General features: G+C 44.7%; 1 protein-coding gene across 17 annotated transcripts in view; it reads left to right on the top strand.

Annotated features, from left to right (window-relative positions):
- Nucleotides 1-15,837, top strand: part of LOC144823305 (uncharacterized) — a 559,034-nt gene that overhangs the window by 49,656 nt on the left and 493,541 nt on the right. For all 17 annotated transcript variants that reach the window (XM_078681830.1, XM_078681822.1, XM_078681741.1 and 14 more), the window contains 4 exons: nucleotides 6,066-6,119; nucleotides 7,063-7,098; nucleotides 11,181-11,246; nucleotides 15,233-15,298. In XM_078681830.1, the coding sequence (XP_078537956.1) occupies nucleotides 6,066-6,119; nucleotides 7,063-7,098; nucleotides 11,181-11,246; nucleotides 15,233-15,298 (222 nt within the window). The remainder of the gene's footprint in view (nucleotides 1-6,065; nucleotides 6,120-7,062; nucleotides 7,099-11,180; nucleotides 11,247-15,232; nucleotides 15,299-15,837) is intronic.

The raw sequence follows: 15,837 nt of genomic DNA, 5'->3' as shown, positions 1-15,837 counted from the left end.
TGCATATTACAAAATCACTAACTGGCAACTGCCTTACAAAACTAAAGCCTTGCTATACATCAAATAGCTGACCCCTGATCCCCCCACTTCTACGATCCCCTCAAATGTTCCCCCACCCTGGCATTAATGTAACAGCAACATTACATAGTATTGCAGTTAAAACTTTTCTCCCAATGACACCCCATTCCCTACCTGCCTACCTGCAACTGTATCTAACAAACATCTTTCCTGAAACTTAGACTACCTGCCTACCCTTTTCATGCCCTTGCTCACAAACTTCCAATACTTAACGAAAAACCTGTGCCAACCCTGGCCAACTTTACCAAACCCCGCAAGCACCTGTTACAAGCGACAACCTCCATAAGATCCCTTATACACCTGTCTCCACAAACCTGGCCTAAACCAAAGAATAAACCCGAAAGACTCCACACAGATAACATTCTTAAAAAGAGGGATGGGAGGGTGGGGCCAAGAAAACTATTACTAACTACCCTTCTGCCAGCTACCAGGTAACCAAAACCTAAAATGGTGGCTGGCAAATTCCCTCATAGGATTATATAAGCATAGGGCTACTTGGTCTACAATTGGGCTATAATTGGGCTACACCCTGAAAAAGCTCAAAACTACAACATGGCCAATCCGGCCAGCCCAGGCCCCTCCCAAACTGCTGGGGGAGGCAGACCTCACTACGTTCGGTTGCCCCCCAAGTCCCCCTTGGGAGGGAGGTGGGCAAGCCAAACCGAGACCCATTTTGTGTGTGAAAAAGACAGCTTTATTGAAACAGGTGCATATTATAAAATACCTAACTGGCAACTGCCTTACAAAACGAAAGCCTAGCTATACATGAAATAGCTGATCGCCCTGCCCCTACGATACACTCAAATGTTCCCCCACCCTGGCATTAACGTAACAATAACATTACACAGTATTGTAGTTAAAATGTTTTCCCCCAATGACACCCTGTTTCCTACCTGCCTTCCTGCAACTGTAACTAACAAACATCTATCCTGAAACTTAGACTACCTGCCTACCCTTTTCCTGCCCTTGCTCACAAACATCCAATACTTAACGAAAAACCTGTGCCAACCCTGGCCAACTTGTCTAAACCCCGCCACCCAGGAAAAAAAGGGTGACGGCCACTACTGCCTAGGCCCCTTTTTTCTGCCCTCACCTGTCCTATAGGCCACTGAGTTTCTAGGGTGGCTCTGAACATTTAACATTCTGGCTAAACACCTTCCTAATGTCCAACAAATAAAGGTCCATTCCCAGCCTTGACAAGTGGACCCCGTCTCCTCCCAAAAATTCCACTGCATCAAAGCGAATGTCCCTGTGCACAATTCTACCAAAACTCAATTCCATGCAAAAACGAGACATCTCTGTTTTAAGCTTCCTCCTGACTCTGTCCACTGCTCCTGGATTAATTGCCCCCACCAGACCCGGCGGGGCACAACGTAGTCCATACCACAAAACATCCTGACCACTGTTGTTTAATTAGTGCTAAGTCCGTCTTCATGCTTCTCCTCAGGACTATGCCCTTCTCTTTACACAAATTGTTTCCATCCAAATATATGACCAAAATGTCCGGACACCGACCCCGAACTAGCTGACCGTTAAGACACGGAATGAGCTCCTTTCAAAACATGCTCCCTTTTCTTTTCCGTAACACTTTAAACAGTTTATTATTATAACCAAGATTCTGTCCAAAATAACTTTCTCGTGCTTGTACGTGGGCCAACTTCACAAAGGAGTGTCCCATAACCCAGATTTACATTTCCAACGAAAGGGGGGCCAGCCACCGAACCTGAAACGAGAACCATTGCGTGAATTTATGCATTGAAACAACTGCGCTAAATTCCTTATCCCTGCTGTAAAAAGTATCGCTTATAACAATCTGAGGATCCCCTCCCCAAGCGCATGATATCACCCTGTTTCCACCCTCTATTGCTTGCCTCAGATGCTGCCCCAATCTGGAAAGAGTGTACCCCAATTCCTGCACTGTATATGCCAATTCCTTCAGGGCCTTCCTCAGCACAGCTGGTAATTAGAAGGCTGCAACTCTTTTCCCATTCGCATGCACAAAAACGGATTCCCCGATCTCCTTGGATGCTGCTCGTCAGTGAAGCCCCCATCTATAAGGGCAAGTAAGTTTAGTCAATGGAGCCTACAACAACACCCATTTTCCCTTGCCCTTTAGATCACTTTTGGACTTTTTTTTACCGTATATGTATACCCGCATTGCGCAAGACCACATCTTCCCACCCGATCCCCCCACCCCTTCCGTCCCCTAACAACTCAGACACTCTAAATGCACCAAAAAACATCCACCATCAGTGTGGAAAACAGACATGACTCAAAGGCATCCGTACAAATCTTGGGCAAAAGCTGTATTACGCTGCTCAGCAACTGCCATGACAAGGGTCTCCTGACTGTATTCAGCTGGCCACACTCCCTGGCCCACCCTTCTAGCATCCTTGAGTCAAATTCATCCACCGAAGGCATGTAACCCCAGAGCAATTTACCCATGGATGGAATTCCTGCTAATTTCCTTGCAATTGATACCCTGGGTAAGCCTTTTCCAATCATATTCAGGATAAACTGAATCACATTGTTCCTTCGCTGTAACTCATTCGAGCGCCGCTGGCTGGTCCTGGTCAAGACCTGTCCCATGAGCCCCCCTACTAAGCTTTCTGCTGCCCCCGCCTTAGCCCCCCTTCCCCCTCTTCTCAAATTTAAACCTTTGCCCTCCAAACCAGCTGACCCTCCCTGTGCAAGGTAAGCATCCACTTGACCCACTCTCCTAATGGCCCTCACCTCCTTATTCCATGAGGTGAAAATATCTAGCCTTTCCCAGGCATTACTACCCCCCCCCGGCGGTTTCCCAATCCCCCAGGATCCCCTCCTCTTGCTCCCAACATCCATTTGAGCCCGGGCCTTGCCCAAACTCCCTCTATCTTCCTCCGCTCTCCACTCCCCAAACCCAAGTTCCCATTCAAAATCCCTCAGGCCCTCCCCCTGCCTAACCCAACCGGGTATACCCCCTCTACCTCCCAAACCCCAAAACCGCCCTTGCACACTCTCGCCGGAGCCTCGAAATGCGCACGAGGCTCTGGTGCATGTTGGGAGAAAGGGGGCGGTCTTCAGGCCTAAGAGCAGCGCCTAAAACTCCCAGTTTTTCTTCTCTCCCGCCTAGGGGACGTGCAGGCCAAGACGGCGGCTGCCATTCACAAGCAAACTATTACTAGCTACCCAAGAAAACTATTACTAGTTACCCTGCTGCCAGACACCAGGTCACCAAAACCTAAAATGGTGGCTGGCAAATCCCCTCATAGGATTATATAAGCCGCTCTTCGGGCCTAAGAGCAGCCCCTAAAACTCTGTTTTTCTTCTCGCCCGCCTAGGGGACGTGCAGGCCAAGACAGCGGCTGCCATTCACAAGAAAACTATTACTAGCTACCCATGAAAACTATTACTAGTTACCCTGCTGCCAGCCACCAGGCCACCAAAACCTAACATGGTGGCTGGCAAATCCCCTCATAGGATTATATAGGCATAGGGCTACTTGGGCTATGATTGGGCTACAATTGGGCTACACCCCAAAAAAGCCCAACACCACAAAATGGTCAATCCGGCCAGCCCAGAACCATCCCAAACTATCCGGGGGACAGACCTCACTATGTTCAGCTGCCCCCACAAACCCCCCCATCTCGGACAAGAAATCTGCGTTACAGTGATCTGTGGTGGACCTCAAACCAAAACGGTTGCAAGGAAATAAACCACCTCAGTATTTTAGGGTTATTCCACTTAGTTCGGCTCATCCATGTCAAGGGGGCATGCTCTGTGTATAGAATGAGTGGGTTACCCTTCAGGTAATATCACAACTTTTTAAAAGCCAATTTAAGGGCTGAACAGTCTATTTCAATGACCGGGTAACATTGTTCTGTAGGAAAGAGTTTTCTGATGATGAATAGGACGGGACTTCAAGACCTTCATTATTAGACTGAGAAAGGACCGATCCTATCCCCATGTATGAGGCATCTGTCAGAAAAAGAAAGATTTTAATACAATTTGGAGACGCTGAGACTGGACTCAAAGTGATGGCCTGCTTCAGTTCCTTAAAGGCTTCTATGACTGCAGTGGAGGGTGGTTGGTGGTCCTTATTGGTCACTCCTTTTTTTAGCAGATTGGTTAGGGGTCTGCTTTGTCAGAATAATGGGGTAGAAACCTATAGAATTCAAGAGGGCCAAGAAAGACTTCCCAATTAATATGTGGAAAAGGAGTTTAATGAGACCATTACCTAAGACATACTCCAAAGTCCTCACTTTCCTATATCCTTGTCTTGATTTTTTTGCCTTGATATGCAAGTTAGCTTTTCCCAGTTCTTGAAGGATTGCGTGAAGGTGGTTAAGATGGTCTTTCAAAGTATTGCTGAAGATGACGATGTCATGCAGATAAGCGGAGGAGGAAGCTTGATGGTTCTATAATTCTCGGTTTATTAACTAATAAAATGTAGGGGGTTCAGTGAAGACCAAAGGGCAAGACAATAAATTGAAATAAGCTGTACAGTATAGAAAAGGCTGTCTTTTCTTAGTCCTCCTTTTTAAGATGTACTTGCCAGTATCCCTTGGTAAGGTCAATGATAGTATTATAACATGCTTTTCTTAGTTCTTATTATCAGCTCATCAATCCTGGGGAGGGAAGAACCATCAAATTTGGATACCTCTGTTGATCGCTCTGAAGTCAATGCAGAAATTTATAGTGCCATCTGGCTTAGGGACCAATACTATAGGGGACGACCAATTACTTTGTGACGGTTCTATTACGCCCATCTGCAACATTTGTTCAACTTCTTTCTCGATTGCCTGTCTTCTAGCAGCAGGCATGATATGGTTTTTATGTTTTATGAAAAAAAACACTTGTGTGGGGATGGCTTGTTCTGCTAATTGCGTTCTTCCTGGGAGATCAGAAAACAAAGAGGAAAAAGGTTGAAGTGTTTTTAAGAGCCCACTCTGCAGTTATTCCTTCAAGAATTCATTGAAGGGAAGCTGCCCCAGAGTCCTAGGGGGGCTCTCCACTGCAGTCACTGCTTGTACTTATCGGGTAAGAGGTCCCAACCATTTCTTCAATAGATTGACATGATAATTCTGCTCTTTGTTAGGGGATATACGTAAATGATAGGAAACTTAGACCTCATTTTCTAAAACCAAGAAATAAAAGAGTCCCCCTCAGAACACATAAAGACCAATAGCGGAATGAGACAGTAGTTAGTCCCTGCTGCCTGGGAGTAACTGAAGAGAAAAAGGAGAGACAAAGAGGCAGCACCAACCACTATCAAGCAAGGATTTTTAAAGGACAATGAAACAAACAAATCAAAAGCAGGGGGATGGCTTTAAGCCAACATGACAAAATACAACAGGTCTTGAATGCTCAACCTAAAAAGAGTCTTTGGAGTATATCCATGTAGGCCTCTTTCGTTTTCTAGATCTTATCCGGTAAATCTCGTAATCAATCCCTAGATAGTTCCATATGAATTTCTTTATTTCCTTGAATAGGCTATCTCCCTGGGTGTTCATTATTTGGTATGCTGCCTGGGTTTCTCTAGTCAGAAGATGGAGGAGAAAAAAATAACACTTTTCTCTAGGCTAAGCATGAGTCCTAGCAGCTCATTTGAAGTATAACAATAAAGCATCATGGTTTTTGCCCACAATATGCTTTTGTAAGTATAATGTGGAAGTAGAACCAAACCAGAAGTCAATTGAAACTGATCTTTATTCAAATGGTCCAACTGTGACTAGACCCCATTGCAGAATATCTCTCGGTCCGCTTTGGTCGAGGACATTTGCCTCTCTAATACCCATTCTAATTTCCTCTGTCCTTGTACTAATTGCTGTACCACGGTATCAATTATGTAACAATGGAGGGCTGCCTGCTTTCTCAACCATGGGTTGCTTGGCATCTGATTGACAACACAAGATAGTTGGGTTTTGGAAGTAGGTATTTATTTGTACAGTTATTTTTACCTTGATAACATTCTCAAGTCTTCTGTTTTCTGTTTTCCTTCTTTCTAGAATGGCCGGAAGTCTGGTCCATGGGCCCCCTCGAAACAAGGAAACAAGCCACAGGTGAGTCTCTTATACCTTTTCCCAGAGTAAGGTTAATACAGGTGCCCTTGCCTTTCTCTGGGTATACCGTCTCTTGTGAGGTTAGTGAGGTGTGAGGGGTTCGATTTCTCTATAGTTGTGGAAGCCAAATAAAAGATAGTGCCCAAATGTGAGTAAGAAAAGAGAAACAAAATTGGAATAGAAGGAATCCTCTTCTTTTAACATGCACCTGGTCTTTCTTACAAGCTGCATGGTCCTTTTAGTCTTTGATGGCCCAGCTCAATTTCCAACCAGGTTGAGTGAGTAAGAGCGGTGGTTTAAGGTGGTGCTCCAGACCAGCTACTTCTAGTCTTAGAAGAGATTTCAGATCTTAACCGTGGCTTACAGTTTTAGGACAAGTGAAGGAGTTTCATGTAGCATGCGAAACCTCATAAAAGATTAAACGAAAACCCACCTGTAATTTATGACACTCCACCTCCCTCCTCCGTTAATACTGAAGTTCCCATGTTGGCCTTATCATAGGCTCCATTTAGATCCTTGTGTGGCCCCTCCATCCATCAGTGCTGGAATAGCAACTGGTCACGATCCTGGGCGAGCCACGCTCCTCCTGGTGCGTGGCTGGGTGAAGCATCCTGCCAATGTCCCTCCTGCCATTAAGAGATCCTCCCATCAGCATTTTTATTCCCCTGGACTCCGTACAGCTTGTCCAGTCTCAGATATTCTCCCATTGTAGTGCAGTCCTCAGCATCCACACCCTTTTGGTCTCTAGGTACTCAATCTTTTTTAAAGGGTCTTGGGTGAGCAGTATCGGGGAAAAACGTATCCTCTTCCCGTCTTTTTGTAGCAATCAGGATAGGATTTCCTGTTGTCCCTTCAAATGATGCCTGACTTTGTCCTTCCTCTATTTCTGTGATATCCTCGAAGGCCTGAAAAAGTAAAAGGATTTTGTGATTTGGTTTTTCAGGGGGAGCGCCGGGCACGGGCCAAGACACGTCATCCGGTAAGTCCTCATTGTTCAGCCCTTCACCCCCTCCATTTTGACACTACTGTAGAGTATATTTGCATCCATATGTAGCTTCTGGTGGTGTGCTAGCTCTATGCCGGATCCAGGCCTCCTCCGCCCGCAGCTCGGGCCCGGCCGCCACCACACTCCGGCCCAGACTCCTCCCGTGCTCCTGTACGGATCACGAACGCCAGCTGACCCCACTGGCCGAAGCTCTGGCGGTCGGAGGCCCGCTGTGCACCCGCCTCAGGGCCGCCCTGTACCCGCCGGAGACCCAGCTGCGTGTGGCTCGCCAGGCCCCGCTGCTACCCAGGGATCCGTCCGCTCACCTCCGTTGCTTCCACAGTGCACTCTGCACCAACTCACTAGCGGCACCTCTCACCTTCACCACCAGGCACCGGAGAAGTCGCCGCCAGCCCCAAAAGCCGCCACCACCTCGCTGTCGGGGACACAGGATTTTGCCGGCCTCACCAACACAGTCCAGGCCCGGCTGCCATTTTCGCCTCTGCTGCCTCCGGCCATGTGGATTCCTCTCTCACCGTCCCACTAGTCACTCGGCTCCACCGGAGCGGTATCGGCGGCACTCAGAGTCCAGGAGTGAGCTCCCCTCATTACCAAGCTGCTGGCTGGAGGCAATGCTGCTGCTGGCCAAGTTGGGTGCCGGAGAGCGGGGAGAGGATGTGGAACACATCTTACTCGTTCAGCATCTTGGCCACGCCCCACAGCCATATAGGTTTAATCACAATTTTCCATTGTTGTATGGTCAGCGTTTTGCTAACTTATGGGTTATGGTGTTATATATAATTAACCACTTGGGAGCTAGTAAACAAACCTCCCCAGTGCTGCGCTGTCCATTATCCGGTGCTGAACTGGACGTCCAGCGGTCGCACGCAGCACTGGGGAGGTAGTGCCCGTGACGACCGTTGGCCGACGGCAGCACTTAAGGGGTTAAGTATTACTTTTTATTGTTATTTACTACCTAATACCACTTTGTCAGTTGTAATAGGTTACCTTTTTGTTTACAGATGTGTAGATATTATCGACCTATGGATTTTTTGATATTTTCTCCTTTAGTAATGTTGGGCCCGTTTGTGGAATCTCAGTGAAATGTAACATACTTGTTCCACCCGTTTTATTGTGGAAGTTGTAGAAGTTTTGTATGGTTTGGTCAAGGGGATCCAATAAAAAGAAGGTCCCAAAACGTGTGTAATTACAATATATTTCACGTACACTTTTGTATTTTCCGTTCCGTGGAAACCGCCAGTCACATTTTGTTACAATGTGGCAGAATTACATATTATAGTGCCCACATGAATATTTTGTGTAGGTTAGGTAAGTAGTGTAACTAATTTGTAAGTTTTAGGGTTTTTAAAGTTAGTGATATCTGTTGTGTTTTTTAGCGAAATATGGAGGTATTTCGAGATAGTACCACAGTTCATAGTGTTTACAAGTCATTAGCTGATTGTGTAATCTTTGGCTTTAGAAAAGTTAAACGCAGCTATGTTTTTGGGTACACTTTGCCCATTTTCTTTGTTACGCCTTCAGATGTAGGTAAGTATTCATGGGTTGTATTTTTGCCCTAACTATTACCACTTTAGTGTAAAATATTTAAATATTTTAAAAAACACAGAGAGCACGGTAGTACCGTGGTAGCCTAAAAATATTTTGTAAGGTTAACATTTTTCTTTTTTATTTCTATAAATGTTTATAGCAGTGTATTCTAAGCTGTGTTGTTTTGTAAAGTAGCAGGGTAATTTTTACCTATTAGCACGCTACTCCATACAGAATTTTACAGTTTTTTGTATATATTCAAATATGCATAACATGTTAAATACACTTTAGCACATTATATTTATAAAATATAGTGTCTGCTTATTTGCCACTTTTTTAAAAATATTTTTTTACGGTACTTTGGTACTTCCGATTAAAGAAAATATATATATTTAAACTTATAAATATTTTTCTCTACCTATTACCCTTTTCCTAAAGTGGTAATAGGTAGGGAAAACTACCAAACCTAATACTTACCTACAATGAATGGTGTAATGCAGAACACAGGGAAACTTGAACTGAAAATAACATGGCTGCCTTCAACTTTTGTAAAGGCAGTCATTAGCCAATCAGCTAATGACCTGTCATCATTATATACCTGGAAAGTACTGCGGTACTGCTGTGGCCACAGATATAGCTAAATTTAAAACACTTAAAACATAACAAATACTTACCCTACTTACCTCCAGTACTCACAATATCATCTGCACACCATTACATATAATCCTCCCAAATGTTGTGAAATTCAGACTTACAGTTTTCCTGCTACACGAAATACAAAGGTTTATGTAAAATGCATTTGATTTTACACCCATTTTGGAATACCCTTTTTTCTTTGCACCCCCTTGATGAAACACAATGAAACCTTCAGGACTTTCAGAATAACACGGGGCAGTAGGTCTGCAAAGTTTCACGGATGTTCGTCAAACGGATGCAAAGAGATTAAGGGACAGAAATCTCTATCTCCAGTCACCCTAACTATAACTACAGAATGGCTACTGCCACTGTGTAATACCTTAACTAGGAGTACCTCTGTCTGTAACAACAACCAATCAGTGTTGATGGGACATGTCTACTGTTGCTGATTGTTAGAGAAGAAATATTTCACAAAAAAAGCTTTTTTTGCATTAGGTGTTCTCTTTAATGTTTTCAACATGATATAAATCATATAATGTTTCCCTTTTGACCTAAAAATGAGGATAGCAAATTTTTTTTTTTTAAAGTGTGGAATTAGCATTCACTTTTGTTGGTAATAAAATGATTAGTTTCCATATTATGCAATGCTGTATTATTGTTCCACAAATGCAGTATAATGCCCTTACAACTTGCTCAGCATAATATGGACCTGACTTTGCGGAAATGAGAGCACCACCACACTTGATTAGGTCATAAAGACTAAAATTGAACCTGAGAAACTTTTATTAGTTAGCATAGTTTGTCTTTCACTGAGAACTCTTTCTGACTTTTTTTTACCATTAGAGTTTGCCTCCAACTGCAGTGAATAGTGAAAAGGCAATGAGACGCATAATAAGCAGTTCCTCCTCTAATATACTGCTTTCATACAAAATAAATCGAACAATGTTTCCCAGTTCAGTGAAGGTTAAGTGCAGTGGCGGCTCGCACAGGTAAGTGGGATGTATCGGGGCAGGGCACAGCGGGGGAGGGAGTCGACCTACGACAGAATGGGTATTATTTTTTTATTTAATTATATATATTCCGTAGTCTGTCGACTTCCCCCGCCCACCCTGCCCCGCCCCCACTCAGCCTCACCGCATTTACTCGTGCCGGCTGCTGTTGGTTAAGTGGACCAGCGAGGATTTTCTAAAACCTGAGTTCAACAATATGATTGCTCATCTTGTTACGTATTGCCACCAGAAAGTTCATTCAATGTCATCCGTGTTTATTTTTGACCGCTACAATGTTCAAAGACTCTAATTCCTTTACCCTCATATAACATACTTAATCGCCAGTTTGTATATGATAGTAATGTAAACTTTTCCCAGAATGTCATGGCTTGTTTCTGCCATGTGCTATTTTTAAAGGTTATTTGTATGCCAAGACAAATCTTTAGGTGCTCATACATTTATCAATTTCCCATCAGTGAGATTAATTCCTCGTGGTGGTATTGACATATCCAAGCTCTTAAATGTATTGCTTGGCCTTCACTCATGCCTCTATCACCAATGAAAAATAGTTTGAAAACATAAACCAAAACTTGCACTGTTATAATGGATGTGTAATGCCGCTCATGAATAGACAGCTTTTACGTAAACATGATACGACATGTTAACTTCGCTGGCTGTATACTGCTTATGAGATCCTGAAAATGTACATGTATGTTTTTTGTCCTCGAAGTTTTAATAAAAACAAGTTTAAAAAAAAACAATGAGAAAGAGGTCAAGGGCCTCAAACACTCTGTAATCAACATAGATAAAACTGATCGATTTGTGAAAGCAATGTGTAATATGAGTAGTATGCATTATTGTGTCTTTTTGTAAAAGTTACGGTATTTTTTTTATTCACTCCAGCGACCTATTTCTGATGTACTTGTGCAGAAGAAAAATAAAATAGCTGAGAAAACATCAATTGAACAGGTTAGTATATTCCGCCTGTTAATATATATCTGTGGAAAACGTAAATGTATTATATTCAGAAGTGAGTCACTCATGCTTATCACACAAAGAGAAAGCCAGAGGCAAGTCGGTGAAAGACCTGGGCCCCATGTTAGATTCTTCATCGTCTGTATCTTCCATGTTTGCTAATGCACACATTTCAGAGCACAAAGAGATTTATGTCTTGTGTAGTGACTCTGGTACATAGTAAGAACAATTCCAGACTATTTCCTTTTCCTGTATTTATACTTGGTTTCAAGGTATTTCTCCACAGAGAAACCAAAACCTTGCATGTTCCTGAGCATGATTATACAGAACGAGTTCATATCTGAGTTTATTACTCATATTAAAACCTTCAGACCCATTTAGAGAGTCATGAAAAATATGTGACAGCACCATGAATTGGAGATAGGAACCCCACACATGGAATTAAAGGTGTTAACCCAATTGTAGCTAAGAATAGGGTGTAACAAACACAAACAGTGTTTCTAAAGTGTTTCTGATATTTAAAAGATTAGTGTTTTAACATAAAAATGGACAAGACATGGGTCTGCATCCACTTCGCCTTCCAGAAACCCACCCCACACACCACCGCACCCAACAGATCCCCCACCGCTGCTGGAGCAAAATCACAGAAGAACAACTACACGCAAACCTCGCTCTCAGCCCACCCACGAACCCTCCAAATTTGATGACGCTGCCCACAGCCTCAGACGCTGGATCGAGGACTGCGCCAACACCCTCGCCCCACTGAAGAACCCCCCCCCCTCAGAGACACCAGCAAGAGGGCCTGCTGGTTCACCCCAGAACTCCTAGCCTCCAAGCACGCCTACCGGAAACTAGAGAAGAAATGGCACAGTGAACAAACTCCGGACAGCCACGCAGCACACAAGGACGCCATCCGCAACCACCACCACCTCATCAGGGTGGCCAAGAGGACCTCCTTCAAAGACCGCCTCGACAACAACGCACACAATAGCAAGGAGCTCTTCAACATTGTGAAGGAACTCTCCAACACCAACGACATCCCGCTGTCGCAAGCCCTGTGCGAATCCTTTGCCACCTTCTTTCACCGCAAGACAGCAGACATCCACAACAGCTTCAACACCCAGACAGCCCTAACAGACAGCAACACAACAGACCCTCTGCACACCATCGACCGCGACCCCCTGCTAGCCTAGGCCAGCGTGAGCATCGATGACACCATCAAGACCATGCACACAATCCTCTCCGGCTCTCCGTCAGACCCATTCCCGCACCACGTCTTCAGCAGAGCAAGCAGCTCCATCACTCCCCACCTGCGCAACGTCATCAATCTCTCCTGCGAGACCGCGACCTTCCCAGAGATCTGGAAGCCGCGATCAACGCCCTACTCAAAAAAGCTAAGGCAGACCCATGAGACCTCAAGAACTTCTGGCCCATCTCTCTCCTCTCCTTCCCGGCCAAGGTCATCGAGAAAACCGTCAACAGACAACTAACCCGATACCTCGAAGAAAATAGAATCCTGGACCCTTCCCAGTCGGGGTTCCGCAGCAACCACAGCACCGAGACTGCCCTCATCGCCGCCACAGACGACATCAGGACCCTGCTGGATAACGGCGAGACCGCAGCACTCATCCTCCTAGACCTCTCTGCCGCCTTCGACACCGTCTGCCACCGCACACTACGTGCACGCCTCCACGCCACAGGGATCCAAGACAAGGCTCTGGATTGGACCACCTCCTTCCTCCCCGGCAGAAACCAGAGCGTCCGCCTCCCCCCATTCCGTTCCAAAGCCTCCGAGATCATCTGCGGCGTACCCCAGGGATCCTTCCTCAGCCCGACGCTGTTCAACATTTACATGGCCCCATTCGAACACGTAGCCCGACAGCACGACCTCAACATAATCTCCTACGCCGACGATACTCAGCTGATCCTCTCCCTCACCAAGGACCCCATCACAGCCAAAGCTAACCTCCACGAATGAATGAAGGCAGTCACCATCTGCATGAAGACCAGCCGTCTGAAGCTGAACTCGGACAAGACAGAGGTCCTCATCCTCGGCTCCAACCCTTCAGCCTGGGACGACTCCTAGTGGCCGACGGCACTGGGGGCAGCCTAGACACCCACCGCCCACGAAGCAACCTGGGAATCATCTTTGACTCAACGCTCTCAATGACCAAGCAAGTCAACGCCGTCTACTTCTCCTGCTTCAACACCCTCTGCATGGTCCGCAAGATCTACAGATGGATCCCGACAGATACAAGAAAGATAGTCACCCAGGCCCTCGACAGCAGCAGACTCGACTGCGGAAACACCCTCTATGCGGGAGCCTCGACCGAGCTCATCAAACGACTACAACTCTTCCAAAAAGCCTCGGCATGACCGATCCTCGACGTACCAAGCCACAGCTGCATCACCCCCCACCTGAGAAACCTGCACTGGCTCCCCGTCAACAAGAGGATATGCTTCAAGCTCCTCACCCACGCACACAGGGCACTCCACAAGACCAGCCCAGCCCCTTTCTACATCCCCAACTGCCAGCTACGCTCTCCCGACCTCTCACTCGCCACCGTCCCGCGCATCCGAAGAACAACCACCGTGGGAGATCCTTCTCCCACCACGCCGCCTAGACATGGAACACCCTCCCACTGAGCCTACGACAGACCCAAGACCTGCCGACCTTCAGGAGGACACTCAAGACCTGGCTGTTCAATCAGTAGCGCCCCCCAGCGCCTTGAGACCCTCGCTGGTTTGTTGTGCGCTTGAAAATAATTGATTGATTGATTGTATTGTATTGGAACTATTCAAGGGTGTCTACATAACCGATATAAGTATTTAATAATTACTGTTTGACCAAAGAGTTTCCAAAAATCGATTTTTTTCAATGTGGAATGAGCACTAGTTTTTTGTTGGTGATAAAATGATTAGCTTTTCCATGTTGTAATGCTGTACAACTGTGTCACAAATGCAATATAATATCTTTACATCACACTCAACACTGGTTTTAGCTGGGTCTGGTATTGTCTTAACTAGGGTACCTCTGTTGTTGTGTGGGTTATAGAGACATATAACCAGTACTTTCAACAGGCCTGTACTGTTCGGTACGGAATACAAGCACTTTTTTATGTTGAGAAGAAGAGTACCAGCAATAGCTTGAATTGGAGAGCACCAGCACTTCGCTGAAAAAAGCAGGTACTCTGGCACAGAGTACCTGCACTTCTGTTTTTCCATTTCAAGCACTGGATTTATTCCACACCTCTGAAAACTCTACATTAATTCTCATAGTTTGTCATTCATCGAGAACTCTTTCTGATGTTTTCTTTTACCACTAGATTCAGTCTAGTGCAGTAGATAGTAAAAAGGTCACGAAGGACACAGTAAGTTGTTTGTTATCTAATATATACTGTTTTATGCTAAAAACCCAAAACAGATTCTTGTTAATTTAAGAGCAGGTGCATCAGCTTGGATGTCTTAAAAGCAGAATACATGTATACAATTGTTCATGTTGTTAAATATCCATACATGACAAACAATGTATTTCAACCTTATTTACTTCCTTTTAGAATTCTCTAAGACTCTCACTGCTTTAGCTCTTCACTCCAAATCTTTCCATCTCTTTTATCACCATTTCAGCACTCTTTATATAAAAGTATTGACATTTTTTTTCATATTGTGAACTTTTCTGGAAATCTGTTCTTTTCAACTACTATCTATATACTGTGACACTTTTTAAGGATTTTCATACACCTGCCCATTTCCCATCAGCCAAATTCAATTTTTGGAGAGGTAATCACATACCTCTATTTGTCACATTATTTTATATTCACACTTATGGCTCCATCACTGGTAAAGTTCTCAGGCTTAGAAAGAAACCCAGTGATCAGAGCAATTGCAATTCTTTGATGTCTGTAATTGAAATGTAAAATGATGAGCACACATCATTTTTGTTGTTGTAAACGTTAGCTCTGATTTTTTATTTCTTCCAGTCACCTGCATTCAGTGCTGCTGTTCAGAAGATGGATCAGACAATCGAGAAAAAACCCCATGACAAGGTTAGTGTATTAAGTCTGTTAATATACAATTGAGAAACGCTGAAGAATATCCTGTTTGGCACTGAGTTGGTAATGCTTATCATGCTAAGAGAGAACATTAGAGACATACTTTGACTTTTATACAGAAAAGATCAGGACCTGGCCCCGAGCATAGGTTATCCACCCTCTGGAGCATCTTGGTTTTGCTGATGCACACATTTCAGAACCTATTGAGGCTGAAGTCTTGGGCATTGGCATCGCAGAAACTGTTCCAGGCTATTCTCTTCATGCTATTCACACATCTGTTCTCTGATTATTAGTGCTTCATTTGAGTTGGTGAGGGCCACTGACACTCCTTTTGGGGACCGGCACTTATTTTTCTTCATCAGACATTTACTGAGAAAAAGAAAGGAAAAAACAAAAAGCAGAAATTCAGAGGAAGAGAAAAATGGAAAAACCATCACTAAGAGAGAAAGCAATTACAGGCAAGTGTAAGAAAGGAACAGGGAGTGCCCGGTAGTAAATTAAAAGGCATGAAGTGGATTTAGGACTGTGCAGCC

The sequence above is a fragment of the Lissotriton helveticus genome, chromosome 1_1, assembly GCF_964261635.1.
Source record: "Lissotriton helveticus chromosome 1_1, aLisHel1.1, whole genome shotgun sequence".
NCBI lineage: Eukaryota > Metazoa > Chordata > Amphibia > Caudata > Salamandridae > Lissotriton > Lissotriton helveticus.
Note: the sequence above shows the minus strand (reverse complement) of the source record. Positions and strands in the feature narration are given on the sequence as shown.